At 44.6% G+C, this 19,894-nt stretch overlaps 2 protein-coding genes across 2 annotated transcripts; both read right to left on the reverse strand.

Moving 5' to 3' along the window:
* Positions 1 to 11,661: 11,661 nt before the first annotated feature.
* Positions 11,662 to 15,281, reverse strand: LOC117442247 (chymotrypsin A-like). The gene is made up of 7 exons (XM_034078245.2): positions 15,221 to 15,281; positions 14,885 to 14,988; positions 14,649 to 14,728; positions 13,727 to 13,805; positions 13,469 to 13,649; positions 11,959 to 12,092; positions 11,662 to 11,857 (listed from the first exon to the last, which is right to left on the reverse strand). Exons 1-7 carry the CDS (start codon positions 15,270 to 15,272, stop codon positions 11,696 to 11,698), a joined length of 792 nt encoding a protein of 263 aa, XP_033934136.1. The 5' UTR covers positions 15,273 to 15,281; the 3' UTR covers positions 11,662 to 11,695.
* Positions 15,282 to 15,625: 344 nt separating this feature from the next.
* On the reverse strand, positions 15,626 to 19,630 carry LOC139433395 (dentin sialophosphoprotein-like; the record flags this gene model as incomplete). The annotated part of the gene is made up of 3 exons (XM_071202384.1): positions 15,626 to 16,461; positions 16,963 to 17,568; positions 17,659 to 19,630. Coding segments are annotated over 3 exons (3,414 nt in total), but the record flags the coding sequence as incomplete, so codon positions are not given.
* Positions 19,631 to 19,894: the final 264 nt, after the last annotated feature.

The following is a 19,894-nucleotide window of genomic DNA, read 5'->3' on the forward strand; positions in this document are numbered from 1 at the left end:
GCTATATATCTATCTATCTATCTATCTATATATCTATCTATCTATCTATCTATCTATCTATCTATCTATCTATATATCTATCTATCTATCTATCTATCTATCTATCTATCTATCTATCTATCTATATATCTATCTATGTATCTATCTATATATCTATCTGTCTATCTGTCTATCTATCGATCTATCTATCCATCTATCTCTCTATCTATATATCTATCTATCTATCTATCTATATATCTATCTGTCTATCTGTCTATCTATCGATCTATCTATCCATCTATCTCTCTATCTATCACTCTATCTCTCTAACTATACCTAATTATGGTTACAAGAAGTGAACATGTAACAAGTCATGATTTGAGATGTAGTAAAATTAGGTGATAAATTAAACATGTTATGGATTGTATTTGTAACTATTCGATGGGGTTCATGTGTTTTTGTTTCTATGATTGTGTAGTGTATTTTGTACCCGGGAACCGAATTGTTCCCGGTACTGATAGAGTTTCCTGTTGCACAGGACTCGGTGCAGCTGCAGGGTCGCTCCATGCGCTCGTCCCGGCGCTGCGTGGCTCACCAGCAGTCGTGCCTCGGCCTGCCGCTGCCCTGCTGCGACGCCTGCGACACCTGCTACTGCCGCTTCTTCAACGCCATCTGCTACTGCCGCCGCGTGGGGCACGCCTGCCCCCCCCGACACCGCTAATGCTAACCAGACACCGCTAACACCTGCCCCCCGCCGCTAACACCTGCCCCCCACCGGGACCGCTAATGCTAACACCTTCCCCCCCAAGACACCGCTAACTCTACACCAGACACCACTAACACCTGCCCCCCCAAGACACCGCTAACACCTGCCCCCCCCGACACCGCTAATGCTAACACCTGCCCCCCAAAGACACCGCTAACTCTACACCAGACACCACTAACACCTGCCCCCCCAAGACACCGCTAACACCTGCCCCCCCCGACACCGCTAATGCTAACACCTGCCCCCCCAAGACACCGCTAACTCTACACCAGACACCGCTAACACCTGCCCCCCCCCGATAACACCTCACCTGACGCCGGACCTGCTCTCTTAGATAAACCTGCTCTTTGTGTAATAAACCACTGCTGAGGAATATCTGAGGACTGTGTGTGTGCTCTGTGTGTAATTCAAAGACATGCTAACTTACCGTCACTAGAATGTACAGAGGATCCCTGAACGCCTCACAGATGCTAGCTAGCTAGAACTGGATCCAGCGTGGGAGGCGGGGTCTCGTTCTTTCCTACACTGAACAAATTTATACTTTTGATCAACTTGAAAAAATAGCGCTAATTTTTTACAGCTAATTTTTTTAGTTTATTCCAAATAGATTTTTTGACCTCAAAAGATTAATTTGGCTCAAGTAAAAAATATTGCTTCCGTCTAAGATATATATTTACATTGACACAAAGTAATAAGATGATTCATTCTGAAGACCGCACAACATTTATTACTTTGTTATAACTTAATTTTTCCTTTTGGACTAACCTTATATTTATATTAGATCTATGTAGAGTTTTTAAGTTTGTGAAAAAAAAAAAAAACTTAATTTTGTTGTTATAGCTTAACATATTTCCTTTTATTACAAAGCAAAAACTTGAATGTACGTCAATACAATGCTGTGTTTTGTTTACTGTAAACAAATTACATTTTGACTTAAACTTATAACACTTTGTTTAGCTCAGTTCACAGAAAGACAGGAATATTCTCTTCAAAAGACCTTAACATTTATTGGGATGTTTTTAAAATATGCATCACCTATTCCGTATTATAAAATATAAATACATTAATAAATTGATACAATTAATTGAGTAAATTATGCAACCAATTTGCACTTATGTAAAAAATAAATAAAAGTAAATCAAGATCACTTGTAGCCTTAACCACATGCATATGAACATGTTAAACTAGCGTGCATATCTCCTTTAAAATGTAAATATGTAATGCGTTTAAACCTGGCTGCCTTTTAATAAAAGACTAGAACGTATGCATGACATCTTGTTTTTTTATACATTTTTAAACACGTCAACAATATTTTCTGCAGCTCTTAATTACAACTTCAGATAAACATGTGTTAGCCATTAAGAAGGGTTTCAGTAGCATTCCCAGCATCTGTGAAGTCACGTTCAGTAGCATTACCAGCATCTGTGAAGTCACGTTCTGTAGCATTACCAGCATCTGTGAAGTCACGTTCAGTAGCATTACCAGCATCTGTGAAGTCACGTTCAGTAGCATTACCAGCATCTGTGAAGTCACGTTCAGTAGCATTACCAGCATCTGTGAAGTCACGTTCTGTAGCATTACCAGCATCTGTGAAGTCACGTTCAGTAGCATTACCAGCATCTGTGAAGTCACGTTCAGTAGCATTACCAGCATCTGTGAAGTCACGTTCTGTAGCATTACCAGCATCTGTGAAGTCACGTTCAGTAGCATTACCAGCATCTGTGAAGTCACGTTCAGTAGCATTACCAGCATCTGTGAAGTCACGTTCTGTAGCATTACCAGCATCTGTGAAGTCACGTTCAGTAGCATTACCAGCATCTGTGAAGTCACGTTCAGTAGCATTACCAGCATCTGTGAAGTCACGTTCTGTAGCATTACCAGCATCTGTGAAGTCACGTTCAGTAGCATTACCAGCATCTGTGAAGTCACGTTCAGTTTTCACTTCAAATGAAACACAGAGGCCAAAGCAATTAAGCAACGGAAAATGCAGTTCAATCCCGAGCATTGCAGTCTTTGAACAAGGTTGGCCTGGTCACGTTTTGTTCAGCCGGATAATATCCACATATCTACAATACTTTTATGATTTTCGAATCATAAATCTATCGATTAGATTTATGATCCGGCTGAACAAAACGTGATCCGTCTCTTAAATGTGTTTCAACCACAGACCTTATTTCCAGCTATTGTCCAAAGTCCTATGGAGAAATAGCTTTGCTTTGTTGTCGAGGGAACCGGCAGGAGTTTACTTCCGGGTTTCAGGACGCGTCACTGTGGCTCTCCATTTCACACACCTGAGCAATGCTTTGACCTGACCTGAGCAATGCTTTGACCTGACCTGAGCAATGCTTTGACCTGACCTGAGCAATGCTTTGACCTGACCTGAGCAATGCTTTGACCTGACCTGAGCAATGACTTGACCTGACCTGAGCAATGCTTTGACCTGACCTGAGCAATGCTTTGACCTGACCTGAGCAATGACTTGACCTGACCTGAGCAATGACTTGACCTGACCTGAGCAATGACTTGACTTGACCTGAGCAATGACTTGACCTGACCTGAGCAATGCTTTGACCTGAGCAATGACTTGACCTGACCTGAGCAATGACTTGACCTGACCTGAGCAATGACTTGACTTGACCTGAGCAATGACTTGACCTGACCTGAGCAATGACTTGACCTGACCTGAGCAATGCTTTGACCTGACCTGAGCAATGACTTGACTTGACCTGAGCAATGCTTTGACCTGACCTGAGCAATGCTTTGACCTGAGCAATGACTTGACTTGACCTGAGCAATGACTTGACCTGACCTGAGCAATGACTTGACTTGACCTGAGCAATGCTTTGACCTGACCTGAGCAATGACTTGACTTGACCTGAGCAATGCTTTGACCTGACCTGAGCAATGACTTGACCTGACCTGAGCAATGCTTTGACCTGACCTGAGCAATGACTTGACTTGACCTGAGCAATGACTTGACTTGACCTGAGCAATGACTTGACCTGACCTGAGCAATGCTTTGACCTGAGCAATGACTTGACCTGACCTGAGCAATGCTTTGACCTGAGCAATGACTTGACCTGACCTGAGCAATGACTTGACCTGACCTGAGCAATGCTTTGACCTGAGCAATGACTTGACCTGACCTGAGCAATGCTTTGACCTGACCTGAGCAATGCTTTGACCTGAGCAATGACTTGACTTGACCTGAGCAATGACTTGACCTGACCTGAGCAATGCTTTGACCTGAGCAATGACTTGACCTGAGCAATGCTTTGACCTGACCTGAGCAATGACTTGACTTGACCTGACCTGAGCAATGACTTGACTTGACCTGAGCAATGACTTGACCTGAGCAATGACTTGACCTGACCTGAGCAATGCTTTGACCTGAGCAATGACTTGACCTGACCTGAGCAATGCTTTGACCTGACCTGAGCAATGCTTTGACCTGAGCAATGACTTGACTTGACCTGAGCAATGACTTGACTTGACCTGAGCAATGACTTGACCTGACCTGAGCAATGCTTTGACCTGACCTGAGCAATGACTTGACCTGACCTGAGCAATGACTTGACTTGACCTGAGCAATGACTTGACTTGACCTGAGCAATGACTTGACTTGACCTGAGCAATGCTTTGACCTGACCTGAGCAATGCTTTGACCTGACCTGAGCAATGACTTGACTTGACCTGAGCAATGACTTGACTTGACCTGAGCAATGACTTGACTTGACCTGAGCAATGACTTGACTTGACCTGAGCAATGACTTGACTTGACCTGAGCAATGCTTTGACCTGACCTGAGCAATGCTTTGACCTGAGCAATGACTTGACTTGACCTGAGCAATGACTTGACCTGACCTGAGCAATGACTTGACCTGACCTGAGCAATGACTTGACCTGACCTGAGCAATGACTTGACTTGACCTGAGCAATGACTTGACTTGACCTGAGCAATGACTTGACTTGACCTGAGCAATGCTTTGACCTGACCTGAGCAATGCTTTGACTTGACCTGAGCAATGACTTGACCTGACCTGAGCAATGACTTGACTTGACCTGAGCAATGACTTGACTTGACCTGAGCAATGACTTGACTTGACCTGAGCAATGACTTGACTTGACCTGAGCAATGACTTGACCTGACCTGAGCAATGACTTGACTTGACCTGACCTGAGCAATGACTTGACTTGACCTGAGCAATGACTTGACTTGACCTGAGCAATGACTTGACTTGACCTGAGCAATGACTTGACTTGACCTGAGCAATGACTTGACCTGACCTGAGCAATGACTTGACTTGACCTGACCTGAGCAATGACTTGACTTGACCTGAGCAATGACTTGACTTGACCTGAGCAATGACTTGACTTGACCTGACCTGAGCAATGACTTGACTTGACCTGAGCAATGACTTGACCTGACCTGAGCAATGACTTGACTTGACCTGAGCAATGACTTGACCTGACCTGAGCAATGACTTGACTTGACCTGAGCAATGACTTGACTTGACCTGACCTGAGCAATGACTTGACTTGACCTGAGCAATGACTTGAATTGACCTGAGCAATGACTTGAATTGACTTGCTTGACCTGAGCAATGACTTGACTTGACCTGAGCAATGACTTGACTTGACTTGACTTGACCTGACCTGAGCAATGACTTGACTTGCTCGACTCTCACCACAGTGACTTGGGACTTGCTTGATACTTGTAGGTCAAGACTTGAGACTTGCTCATGACTTGCTCATGTAGGACTTACTCCCACCTCTGATACTTGTCTGTCTTTCAGATTCTGCTCCCCACTAGGTGTAAACGTTACGCCCAGGCGCAGCGCATACAGGGCTTAAGTCTAAGTGGTGCACGAGTCATAACTTTAGTTTGGTCTTAACCTTTGGTTCTACGTCGGACGTAGAGTTACGCCCAGCTTACGCCCAGCTGGTGCACTCCACTCCGAATGACTCTTGTGTTTGCTATATGTTTAAGTCAGTTTGATTAAATGAGAATATCGCTGCGGCCGTGACACCTTGACACATTTCCATACATTATGTCCTAATAATCCGTCTTCTCCTCAGCATAAGGTTGCGTCTGCGTGTCAATGACGGTATTGCTGCTGCCTGCTGCTCTCCCGTCACACACCGCACCTCCAACTTAAAGCTTTAGCCCCGCCCCCTCACCTGAGCAAAGCGCACCTCTTACTGAAACAGAAAAATGCATTAATAAAGGTTCCAAATAAATCAAAACAAAAATAAACTTAAATGCGGCTCCTACACACACCAAACTATTTACGAAGAGTGAACATTGTGGCCAGCCGAGCTCCTCTCCCCTCTGTGACGTCACTCTGAGTCTTAACTCTCCCATACACACCCATTATAACATGTGAAACAGTGTGACATTTTTCAACTTAAACTGCGACTAGAACCGTACTAGCTATTAAAATATATCCAATTAGTCCAATACATTCCATAGTCTCGAGAACTGTTTAAACTTATCATTTCTGTTCTACGTTAAAGTATGCGGAATCTGTCTGGGGTCAAAGTGGGGTGTTGTTGAGCTCTGTTCAAATGGATTTCACATTCATTCCTACGGGGCAAATGTTCGCAGTTTAGTGCGATATGCATGAAAACGGCTATAGGCGAATCTCTTATAAAAGACATAGCAGCCCGAGCCTGTCATTCCGCACGTTTTGATGTGTTTATTGTGTGTTTCACACATTTGTGGCGGAAGAAGGAGAATCAGATGAAACTAGAAAATGCATTTCCTGCTGAAAATGCTGCGAATGCTGTAAACGGTGAACATGTGTTGCTGAGTTTAGCTGAAAATGCAGAAAAAGCTGAATATGTTATTAGCTGAATGGTAGCTGCTTTTAGCTACACAAACCAAGTCAGTGTGAATTTAGCGGAGAAATAAAATCAAGTTTTATTTATATAGCACATTTATAAAGATTTTTGGTGGAGCCAAAGCGCTGTACATATAATAACAATAGCCTACAGTAGAGACACTTTACAGCAAATACAACAGCACAGATTGTTCAGAATATCAGTATGACAAAAATGACACCCTCTGTCCTTAGACCCTCTGTCCTCAGACCCTCTGTCCTCAGACCCTCTGTCCTTAGACCCTCACATCGTACACAACACTTCCAGAGAAAACCCACAGTTTAAAGGGAACATGGGAGAAACCTCAGGGAGAGCAGCAGAGGAGGGATCCCTCTCCCAGGACGGACAGGCGTGCAATAGATGCCGTGTGTAAATCGAAGAGATAATACATTTTACAGCATAGAGACCGAATGTTAGGAAATGCATGTGTCTGTAATGAGGAGATGAATCCACGAGGATGTCAGCTACAATCCTGAGGAAGCCATCATGGAAGCAGCAAGACGAGACCCAAGGCAGGACCGCAGAGACAGGTTCAGCCACGACCCGAAGTCCACGACTTAATCCAGAACTCAGGATCGAGGATCCAGGACACAGGACTACAGCAAGAGGATCAGCCTCGACTCCGGATCCCGGCGTAGATATAGATACAAAACAAGAAAAAAGATTTGGCTGGGTTAATCGGAACAAGAGAATACACAGACACAGACAGAGAGGGAAAAGGTCATTGGATAAAAGTTATTCTTGACAACAATCTAGAAAGATCTCATGACCTTCCCACTCAATCTATCAAGACCCGAGCAGTTCTATTAGATATAGATAAGAAACAGAGAGAGGGAAAACATGAAGAAAAGTGAAATGATTTGAATCAAAATTGTTTACAGCTCAAATGCATTGCAATGACTTTGTTGAAAACTTGAAATGTTAAACTGGAAGAGGAGGAAAAATAGTGAAGAAGCTTAATATTTAAAAGAAAAGGTTTAAAAAGGTTATAAACAACAACATGTATAGCCTCAAAGTCCTGAAATAGCTGAATAAGTTAATAGTTGAATGGTTTATAGCTGAAAGTAGACTGAAGGAGTTGGATATGAAATGTAAGTGGTAGTGAATGAATGCCATCAAACACCTGTGTGTGTAAGCCCAGAGATCAAAGGTTACCATGGTGACGACGTTATCAAACACCTGTGTACATGAGCCCAGAGATCAAAGGTTTCCATGGAGATGTGCTGTGAAAGGAGAGCCTTTCCATTGTTCTGAATGAGAGATAAACCTCTTACATTTCCAACTATAGTTTAAAAACTGTAGCTGCTTTCGTAAAATGTCAACGCGTGGAGGATGTCAGGACCATGAGGAGCGCCGGTCTGCTTTTTGTGTACTTTCGGGTCAATAATGTGGCTTTTTGGCAGATGTACTAAAGGTGTGCAGCTGGTGCTCTGAGGACAGATCAGGCTTTAATGGAGACATGTTGAAAGTTTTAGGAGAGCTTTTCCTACGTTTTTCATGAAAAATGATGTCCAAGGAGTGTAGGGTTTGGGAATTATGGCAGGTTTAAAAAAAATATGTTGGGTGAATTTCAAGCACTCCTGCACTCTGTTTTGAGATCAAAGCACTCTAGACTTAACGAGCGGCGCAATACACACTAATGTTAAAATATGAAGAAGCCCTCTCTACCAAGCTCCAAAGTAAGTTAAATATCTCAAAAAGTATAAATGTCATAAACAAGAAAAGTCATAGCACACATGTCCTGAAGGAGTTGAACATTTAAATATTTGAATGGTTTCTGTAGCTGAAAGTATGTGGAAGGAGTAGCATTAGGTGCAAGGTGTAGGGAGAAGAGGAGTTGAAGGTTCCTCCCATTGAGTTCCATTTTAAAAAAAGAGTTTAAAAAGCTGAATATTTCAAAAAGTATAAAATATTTTGAAAAAGTTGAAAGTTTCCCATCGTGTGGTGAATATTTTGACATTTGAATGATTTCTGTAGCTGAAAGTAGGCTGAAGTTATTCGACGGCAAAATATTGGTTGAAATAAGAAGAAGAAGATTAAAGAGAAACAGAAGAACTATAGAAATGCTGTTGCACGGTATTCACACTAATAACTAAGTATGTCGAATACTATTCAGTGTGTGGCTTCGCCAGTCACACAGAATTATATATGATACATTGTTAAGTCTGCTAGGTGTGTGTTTGTGTTGATGGATCTGATGGATCTGATGGATGGTTACTCATTCATTTCTTATGGTGGTAATCTTTGACCGGGAACACCATGGGTGTTACAAAGTTGACTAAACTACCCAAAATTCAATGAATGTGGTGATTAGCAATTGTATACGTTCAAATGTTTACTGTGGAGGATATCCTCCGGCTTACGTTGCTGCCTTCTTGGCCAGGTCAGCATTGTAAATGAAATTGTATCTCAATGCTTTCATCTGGTTAAATAAAGCCTCGATGCAATCAAATGAAAAACACAAAAGTTACGATTGCCGAAAGTAGTAAATCGGTCAGATTTGACCGGAACACAACAGGAGGGTTAAGATGGTGGTGATGTTAAAACCATTCAGGAAAATCAGTGTGTAAAATACAGAGTCGATGATATTAAGCTTATTAGCCGCTAGACAGTATCTGCTAACGGCTTAAAGAGCCTGTGACACGTGTTTCCCCCATCATCCAAACACATCAATTTGAGTACATATTGTCCCCTTCAAACCGTTACTGAACTGATTTTGGATATTTGTACTTTGATAACCATTAATCCTTCAATGTTGACCATTTTCTGGATCTTCTCTGGGATTCTTCAAGTCCCGCCAAATGATGGGTGAGTCATTGCGGGCACAGCGCTCCAGCTGCACCGTCCAGGATCCCAGCATCTGCATGTAAACCTTTATATATATACAGTCAGATGTAAACGCACGACGGCGCACACAGCAGCAAGCTCAGACAGCGATGACAGGTTAATGTTGAACGTGTCTGAGAGCTCATGAGGCTGAAGGATCGGTTTATGTTGTATCTGTTAGAAGTTTAGGAATGAGGTGCGTCAATATGGGCGATCATACGGTCATGTAGCCAGTGGGAATGGGACTACAAATCATCCCGGGACTCTCGACCGGCCCACTTCGGTACCGCTAGTAAGCTGTCAACGGGGGGAGTGGGGGATGTCAGGGGCGGCGGGTGCTGTAGATAGTAAATGTAAATATGTAAATATTGGTGTCACTGCATCCTGGTAAAATACAAATATAATGTATAATGTCTGTGTCTTTGACCTCAGCGCTGCGAGCCACCTGTGCCCTGTGCTACGAAGCCAGTTCAACAGACCCTGGATATGTTATAACAAACAAACTAACAACAACAAACTAACAAACGAGATCTCGCTAAGCGGTCCTACAACGCTGGTTATCAACTCGGTAAATCAAGCCAGGGTTTCTCTCTCCAGCTGAGAGCGCGTTCACGTCTAAGACACGAGTGGATCTGACTTTCATTACATTTGTCTCGAGTGTTTCGTCAACATAATGTGTTAAATAATACTTCTGCATCCAGTCTGTGACACTGTGAGTGTTGCACGGCCAGATACGGCTCAGCTGACTCAGATCAGGAGATATATGATATTATATGATCGATGATCTGATTGATGATGTAATATGAATGATAAGTGCGACACGTCGGCGTCTTCTCTGCATACGGCAGTTTAAACTGTATTTCCTTTATCCTGTAATATGACTTGAGAGATTTAAACTCCGCACACTGAGTGGATCTCTTTTCTATAGACGCCGGAGGCGGGCAGCGTCAGGTAAAAGAAGTTATTTAGCCTTCTCAAACCTGAGCCTCACGCGCCGCCTATGGGGGATGTGCTAGTGACTTATCCGACCGGCCCACTTCGGTACCGGCCCATCGGGATTCGTCCCGATGGCCAGTCCGCCACTACACCCAGCCCACGTAAACTGTCAACGGGGGGAGCCTCGCTGCGGGGAAACGGTGGACCTAGTGTCCCGATCGGAGTGGGAATAATAATAATAATAATCCGTGCATTTTATCCATTAATTTCCCCAACATTGTGGTAAAAAAACCACACGTTTAATCCATGCTGGTGTTCAACTACAAAAAGCATCGGTTTGTTTTCTCATCAGGAAATGCAGACCGGCTCAAACAAACGATTTTTAATCATCATTCTCACGATCATTTCATGTATCATATGTTCGCCGAATTGACATGAAAGCACTGATAAATCTAGTTTCATCCACTTGAGTTTACAACTACAAAAATAATCGATTTGTTTTTATATCACATCCGACGGGAGGAAATTCAGCAGCTCTCACTCCCGATTTTTAATCGTAATGTAATCATCATATTCACCACGATCATTTATGTTTATGTCGCCGAATTGACATGAAAGTACTGACGAATATGAATATACTGTAGTCAACTTCATTAAAACGTTATTAACGTGCCTAATCTCAGTAATTCACCATTTCTACGCATGACAACACACTTTGTCCGTGTTTGGCTCTCGAAGCGTTCCCGCATTCACGTCACTTCCGGCTTCCCCCAAAACTTCAAAATGAGTCGAAGGAATTTCCCCGCGATGTTCGAAATTATTGATATTTAACGGAACGGTATCGCTTTTTCTTTTTTAAACTGACGGTTCGAGATTACTAGTAGCCCAATATTTGATTGCACAACAGTTGTTAGGATGCTGTCACAGGCTCTTTAAGCTAAGCTAAATGCCGCTGTGGAACTGCGAGAACAGGCAAGAACACGTGAGCTCATTTGTGCTAAGTTGAGCATGCATGGTTTTAGCTAACGTGCATCCCTTTGTGTCCTATATTCTTTCTGCTCTCCAGTAGATATCAGTATCTGCAGAAAAGACCACCTACCTCAGGGTGAGGCTACATAAAGTGTGACACATGCTCATTAATAAATGAGGGAGCTAACTGCTTCTCCCCTGCTTCCGGTCTTTATGCTAAGCTATGCTAAGACATCCAGCTTTTTTCACAACACGCTAACACGGCTAACATCTGCCCGGTGAACAAAGCACAGCACAGGAAGTGTTTCAGAGGGTTTTATTGAGGTTCTGACAGCTTTAGTTGGCAGCGATGGTCTGGTCCATCCAGCTGCGCAGCTCGGTGACGCGGGCGTAGACCCCGGGCATGGTGGGGGTGCAGATACCACTGCCCCAGGACACGATGCCCACCAGAGTCCAGGCTCCAGCCTTCTCACAGACCAGAGGACCACCAGAGTCTCCCTGAGGAAACACACACAGATTTATATTAATCGGTCCAAAACAATATTGTTAGGTTGCTGCAAATCCAACCCCACAGTGGCGTGATCCCGTTCCAGCCTCACCATGCAGGATGAGGCTCCGGAGGCTCCGGCGCAGATCATCAGATCGCTGATCTTACTTCCCCAGAAGCGACGGCACTCATCGTTGGTGAGCAGGGGGAGGGAGGCCTGCTGCAGCAGGGAGGGGGTGTCAGCAGCTGCACAACAAACACAAAAACAAACAAACACAAACAACCACCGTCAACAACAACAACTCAGACTACCTGAACACTCAGGAACAGGACGCTTTACATTCCTGAACCAAAAGCTAACATTAGCATTCATTCCTGAGCTAAAAGCTAACATTAGCATGAATTCCTGAGCTAAAAGCTAACATTAGCATGAATTCCTGAGCTAAAAAGCTAACATTAGCATGAATTCCTGAGCTAAAAGCTAACATTAGCATGAATTCCTGAGCTAAAAGCTAACATTAGCATGAATTCCTGAGCTAAAAGCTAACATTAGCATGAATTCCTGAGCTAAAAGCTAACATTAGCATTCACTCTTGAGCTCAAAGCTCATCAAGCTTATACACTTGAACATATGTTCTTTATTATTTTGTGTATGTGTGAACATATGAATGTAAAAAAGTCCTTTAAAAATAAGTGTTCGTAAGGTTTATATGCATATATTATTACTATCATTATTAATTTGTTTTTTATACATGTGTACATATGTATATATTTATATATAGTATTTTCCTTTTCTAAAATGGTATTTGAAACTGCTATTGACATGTGCAGAAAATGACCCTATATCTAGTTTGTCCTATACATATGCATTCATTTTTTACTTACCCTAACTTTTATTTAGTTATTTTTCTCCAGTTTTCTTTGTTTTTCTTTATTTCTTTGTACTCCTTGATTTCTATAGGTTTTTGACGAAATAATGCCAATGTTATATTGATGCCAATGATGATTCACGGGAGGGCTACTTCCCATCAGCTATGCTTCAGCCCTCCCGCTTCTACCCATTTTGTTCATTTTATGTGTATGAATTATACTTCTTTGTTTTTCTATGAATTTAGTTGAATAAATTATAAAAAAATAAATTAAAAAAGCTTATCATTATCTCTGATTGGTTAAGGTTAGCCCCGCCCCCTCACCGTTGTAGCGGGTCAGCCTGCTTTCATGCCTAACATTATCTCTGATTGGTTAAGGTTAGCCCCACCCCCTCACCGTTGTGGCGGGTCAGCCCCCAGCCGCTCGTCACACACTTCATGCCTAACATTATCTCTGATTGGTTAAGGTTAGCCCCGCCCCCTCACCGTTGTAGTGGGTCAGCCCCCAGCCGCTCGACACACATTTCATGCCTAACATTATCTCTGATTGGTTAAGGTTAGCCCCGCCCCCTCACCGTTGTAGTGGGTCAGCCCCCAGCCGCTCGACACACACTTCATGCCTAACATGATCTCTGATTGGTTAAGGTTAGCCCCACCCCCTCACCGTTGTGGCGGGTCAGCCCCCAGCCGCTCGTCACACACTTCATGCCTAACATTATCTCTGATTGGTTAAGGTTAGCCCCGCCCCCTTACCGTTGTAGCGGGTCAGCCCCCATCCGCTCGTCACACACTTCATGCCTCCGGGGAAGTTGTCTCCGGCCTCGGCGACGCAGACGGGGGACACGCGGACGCTCATCACGGCGGGGGACGCCAGCTTCACCAGCAGGATGTCGTTGTTGATGGTAAAGCCGTTGTAGCGGGGGTGCTTGAACACCTGACAGGAAGTGACATGTTAGAGGACGTCACCACGGCAGGGTCTGGCCTGTGATTGGACGATGTGTTTGCACTCACCTGGCCGACCTTCATCACCTGGATGTCTTCAGCGTTGGAAGAGCGGTCGTGCTCTCCGAGGATCACACGGTGGGACAGCCTGCAAACAAACAAACAAATAAACAATAAGCAAACAATCAATAAGACACAGAGACAGGAGGCCATTAAGAGACAGAGACAGGAGGACATTAAGACACAGAGACAGGAGGACATTACGAGACAAATAGACAGGAAGACATTAAGACACATAGACAGGAGGACATTAAGAGACAGAGACAGGAGGACATTAAGACACAGAGACAGGAGGACATTAAGAGACAAATAGACAGGAAGACATTAAGACACATAGACAGGAGGACATTAAGACACAGAGACAGGAGGACATTAAGACACAGAGACAGGAAGATATTAAGAGACACATTGACAGGAAGACATTAAGACACAGAGACAGGAGGACATTAAGAGACAAATAGACAGGAGGACATTAAGATGCAGAGACAGGAGGACATTAAGAGACAGAGACAGGAAGAGATTAAAACACATATACAGGAGGACATTAAGAGACAGAGACAGGAGGACATTAGGAGGGAAGACAGGAGGACATTAAGAGACAAATAGACAGGAGGACATTAAGACACAGAGACAGGAGGACATTAAGAGACAAATAGACAGGAGGACATTAAGACACAGAGAGAGGAGGAGATTAAGAGACAGAGACAGGAGGAGATTAAGAGGGAAGACAGGAGGACATTAAGACACAGAGACAGGAGGACATTAAGAGACAAATAGACAGGAGGACATTAAGAGACAAATAGACAGGAGGACATTAAGAGACAGAGACAGGAGGACATTAAGAGACAAATAGACAGGAGGACATTAAGAGACACATAGACAGGAGGACATTAAGAGGGAAGACAGGAGGACATTAAGAGACATGTCTCACTTGACGTTGCAGTGAGCGGCGGTCACCACCCAGTTCTCGTTGACCAGAGAGCCGCCACAGAAGTGGAAGCCGGTGTAATCCTGAAACAGCAACACAAGTCAGAGTGTGTGTGTGTGTGAGAGAGAGTATGTGTGTGTGTGTGTGTGTGTGTGTGTGTGTGTGTGTGTGTGTGTGAGAGAGAGTATGTGTGTGTGTGTGTGAGAGAGAGAGTGTGAGTGTGTGTGTGGGTCGGTTACCTGCAGGGACACCTGCCAGGGCCAGGAGTGGGGGAGTGCCTCTTCTCCGTTCACGATGCGAGAGTAACCCGTTATGACGGGGGGGATGGCGGGAGAGCCGCATCCTGGTGACATCATCACAACATCATCATGACATCATCAACATGTACAGTTTATTGTTGACATGTATTTGTTTGTTTCTAGCGTTGGAAGATTAGCAGTAAAATGAAAATATAACTCCAACTCTTTTTTTCTAAGTTCTCGCCTTACAGACATATAATAATAATAATAATAAATAATTAAAACCCGTAACTACACCGTGGGTTACCCAGCATGCTTTGCTCTCATGAGTCTCACCGTAGGCGGCGCCGACAAAGGCAAGGCAGGACAGGATCCAGAGGAAGGCCATGGTGAGGAAGATGATGGAGGTCCGTCTGAACCCACAGCCTTTATATAGCACGGAGTGCTGGGATTGGACGGGACACGGGAGTGGGTGGGTCAAGCGGAGCGCTGTGATTGGACGGACAAGGGGACATGTTATCAGTTGTGAGAGTTTGAACAGCTGACGGAGAGTTTCCACCTGAGACTGTGAGCTTTCAGACTTCCTGTAGACCACAGCAGATCAAGCTTTACAGTGTATTCAAACCCAGGAAAGTTCATCTGTTTGTCATCTCGCAATTTGCTTATTCATCTAAATAGTTATCACCGTAATAAACCGTATTTAATTTCATCTTAATGTACATTATTTAATTTTACATTCTGCTATTGGGGATGGGGGGCTCTTTGTGGAGGTGGGGGGCTCTGTGTGGAGGTGGGGGGGCTCTGTGTGGAGGTGGGGGGCTCTGTGTGGAGGTGGGGGGGCTCTGTGTGGAGGTGGGGGGGCTCTGTGTGGAGGTGGGGGGACTCTGTGTGGAGGTGGGGGGCTCTGTGTGGAGGTGGGGGGGGCTCTGTGTGGAGGTGGGGGGGCTCTGTGTGGAGGTGGGGGGACTCTGTGTGGAGGTGGGGGGCTCTGTGTGGAGGTGGGGGTTCTCTGTGTGGAGGTGGGGGGGCTCTGTGTGGAGATGGGGGGCTCTGTGTAGTGATGGGGGGCTCTGTGTGGAGGTGGGGGGCTCTGTGTAGTGATGGGGGGCTCTGTGTGGAGGTGGGGATTCTCTGTGTGGAGGTGGGGGGGCTCTGTGTGGAGATGGGGGGCTCTGTGTAGAGATGGGGGGCTCTGTGTGGAGGTGGGGGGCTCTGTGTGGAGGTGGGGGGGCTCTGTGTGGAGGTGGGGGGCTCTGTGTAGTGATGGGGGGCTCTGTGTGGAGGTGGGGGGCTCTGTGTGGAGGTGGGGGGGCTCTGTGTGGAGGTGGGGGGCTCTGTGTAGTGATGGGGGGCTCTGTGTGGAGGTGGGGGGCTCTGTGTGGAGGTGGGGGGGCTCTGTGTGGAGATGGGGGGGCTCTGTGTAGAGATGGGGGGCTCTGTGTGGAGGTGGGGGGCTCTGTGTGGAGGTGGGGGGGCTCTGTGTGGAGATGGGGGGCTCTGTGTAGAGATGGGGGGCTCTGTGTAGTGATGGGGGGCTCTGTGTGGAGGTGAGGGGCTCTGTGTGGAGGTGGGGGGCTCTGTTTAGAGGTTCGGTTCACAAGTTCACAAGTTAATTACACATGTTAGACTTTGCTCCTAAAAGGTACAGATTTTATTTAGTTTTATATTTATCATTGTATTTATTTTATATGTTGACATCAGGAGATGTTATACAGTTCTGAATTGCCTTTTATTGATTGTGATTGAAACACTTTCTTATTATTTAAATATTTTCAAGACATTCTTTTTAGTTGTACAGCTTATTGAACCTTTTAGTTTGACATCAGCCATTATAGATAATATGGCCATCTGAGTGTTACTGTTTGTGGTTTGTTTTTAACTGTGTAATACAGTTAATGATTCCAAATGTTAGAGTTCCTTATTTTCATACAAAAACTTGCACTACTGTTAGAAATAAATATAAGCAAAAAAAAAATGCATTTGGGACTTTTTTTTGCTTTTCCTTGTTGTACCGAACCGTGACCCCAAAACCGAGGTACGAACCAAACCGTGACTTCTGTGAACCGTTACACCCCTACTAGAGACTGATGCACTAGAGCCTGATTCACTAGGGCCTGATTCATTAGAGCCTGATTCACTAGAGCCTGATTCACTAGAGACTGACTCATTAGAGACTGATGCACTAGAGCCTGATTCACTAGGGCCTGATTCATTAGAGCCTGATTCACTAGAGCCTGATTCACTAGAGACTGATTCACTAGAGACTGACTCATTAGAGACTGATGCACTAGAGCCTGATTCACTAGGGCCTGATTCATTAGAGCCTGATTCACTAGAGCCTGATTCACTAGAGACTGATTCACTAGAGACTGATGCACTAGAGCCTGATTCACTAGGGCCTGATTCATTAGAGCCTGATTCACTAGAGCCTGATTCACTAGAGACTGATTCATTAGAGACTGATGCACTAGAGCCTGATTCACTAGGGCCTGATTCATTAGAGCCTGATTCACTAGAGCCTGATTCACTAGAGACTGATTCACTAGAGACTGATACACTAGAGCCTGATTCACTAGAGCCTGATTCACTAGAGCCTGATTCACTAGAGCCTGATTCACTAGAGCCTGATTCATTAGAGCCTGATTCATTAGAGCTTGATTCATTAGAGCCTGATTCACTAGAGCCTGATTCACTATAGCCAGATTTACTAGAGCCTGATTCATTAGAGCCTGATTAACTAGAGTCTGTTTCACTAGAGCCTGATTAATTAGAGCTTGATTCACTAGAGCCTGATTCACTAGAGACTGATTCACTAGAGCCTGATTCACTAGAGTCTGATTCATTAGAGCCTGATTCATTAGAGCCTGATTCACTAGAGCCTGATTCACTAGAGCCTGATTCACTAGAGCCTGATTCATTAGAGCCTGATTCACTAGAGCCTGATTCATTAGAGCCTGATTCACTAGAGCCAGATTCATTAGAGCCTGATTCACTAGAGCCTGACTCACTAGAGCCTGATTCACTAGAGCCTGATTCACTAGAGCCTGATTCACTAGAGCCTGATTCACTAGAGCCTGATTCACTAGAGACTGATTCACTAGAGCCTGATTCACTAGAGTCTGATTCATTAGAGCCTGATTCATTAGAGCCTGATTCACTAGAGCCTGATTCACTAGAGCCTGATTCACTAGAGCCTGATTCATTAGAGCCTGATTCACTAGAGCCTGATTCATTAGAGCCTGATTCACTAGAGCCTGATTCATTAGAGCCTGATTCACTAGAGCCTGATTCACTAGAGCCTGATTCACTAGAGCCTGATTCACTAGAGCCTGATTCACTAGAGCCTGATTCACTAGAGCCTGATTCATTAGAGCCTGATTCATTAGAGCCTGATTCACTAGAGCCTGATTCACTAGAGCCTGATTCACTAGAGCCTGATTCACTAGAGCCTGATTCACTAGAGTCTGATTCATTAGAGCCTGATTCATTAGAGCCTGATTCACTAGAGCCTGATTCACTAGAGCCTGATTCATTAGAGCCTGATTCACTAGAGCCTGATTCACTAGAGCCTGATTCACTAGAGCCTGATTCACTAGAGCCTGATTCACTAGAGCCTGATTCACTAGAGCCTGATTCACTAGAGCCTGATTCACTAGAGCCTGATTCATTAGAGCCTGATTCACTAGAGCCTGATTCACTAGAGCCTGATTCACTAGAGACTGATTCACTAGAGCCTGATTCACTAGAGCCTGATTCACTAGAGCCTGATTCACTAGAGCGTGATTCACTAGAGCCTGATTCACTAGAGCCTGATTCACTAGAGCCTGATTCACTAGAGCCTGATTCACTAGAGCCTGATTCACTAGAGCCTGATTCACTAGAGCCTGATTCACTAGAGCCTGATTCACTAGAGCCTGATTCACTAGAGCCTGATTCACTAGAGCCTGATTCACTAGAGCCTGATTCACTAGAGCCTGATTCACTAGAGCCTGATTCACTAGAGCCTGATTCACTAGAGCCTGATTCACTAGAGCCTGATTCACTAGAGCCTGATTCACTAGAGCCTGATTCACTAGAGCCTGATTCACTAGAGCCTGATTCACTAGAGCCTGATTCACTAGAGCCTGATTCACTAGAGCCTGATTCACTAGAGCCTGATTCACTAGAGCCTGATTCATTAGAGCCTGATTCACTAGAGCCTGATTCACTAGAGCCTGATTCACTAGAGCCTGATTCACTAGAGCCTGATTCACTAGAGCCTGATTCACTAGAGCCTGATTCACTAGAGCCTGATTCACTAGAGCCTGATTCACTAGAGCCTGATTCACTAGAGACTGATTCACTAGAGCCTGATTCACTAGAGCCTGATTCACTAGAGCCTGATTCACTAGAGCCTGATTCACTAGAGCCTGATTCATTAGAGCCTGATTCACTAGAGCCTGATTCACTAGAGCCTGATTCACTAGAGCCTGATTCACTAGAGCCTGATTCACTAGAGCCTGATTCACTAGAGCCTGATTCACTAGAGCCTGATTCACTAGAGCCTGATTCACTAGAGCCTGATTCACTAGAGCCTGATTCACTAGAGCCTGATTCACTAGAGCCTGATTCATTAGAGCCTGATTCACTAGAGCCTGATTCACTAGAGCCTGATTCATTAGAGCCTGATTCACTAGAGCCTGATTCACTAGAGCCTGATTCACTAGAGCCTGATTCATTAGAGCCTGATTCACTAGAGCCTGATTCACTAGAGCCTGATTCACTAGAGCCTGATTCACTAGAGCCTGATTCACTAGAGCCTGATTCACTAGAGCCTGATTCACTAGAGCCTGATTCACTAGAGCCTGATTCACTAGAGCCTGATTCATTAGAGCCTGATTCACTAGAGCCTGATTCACTAGAGCCTGATTCACTAGAGCCTGATTCACTAGAGCCTGATTCATTAGAGCCTGATTCACTAGAGCCTGATTCACTAGAGCCTGATTCACTAGAGCCTGATTCACTTAGAGC

The sequence above is a fragment of the Pseudochaenichthys georgianus genome, unplaced genomic scaffold (assembly GCF_902827115.2).
Source record: "Pseudochaenichthys georgianus unplaced genomic scaffold, fPseGeo1.2 scaffold_396_arrow_ctg1, whole genome shotgun sequence".
In the NCBI taxonomy this organism is placed as follows: Eukaryota; Metazoa; Chordata; class Actinopteri; order Perciformes; family Channichthyidae; genus Pseudochaenichthys; species Pseudochaenichthys georgianus.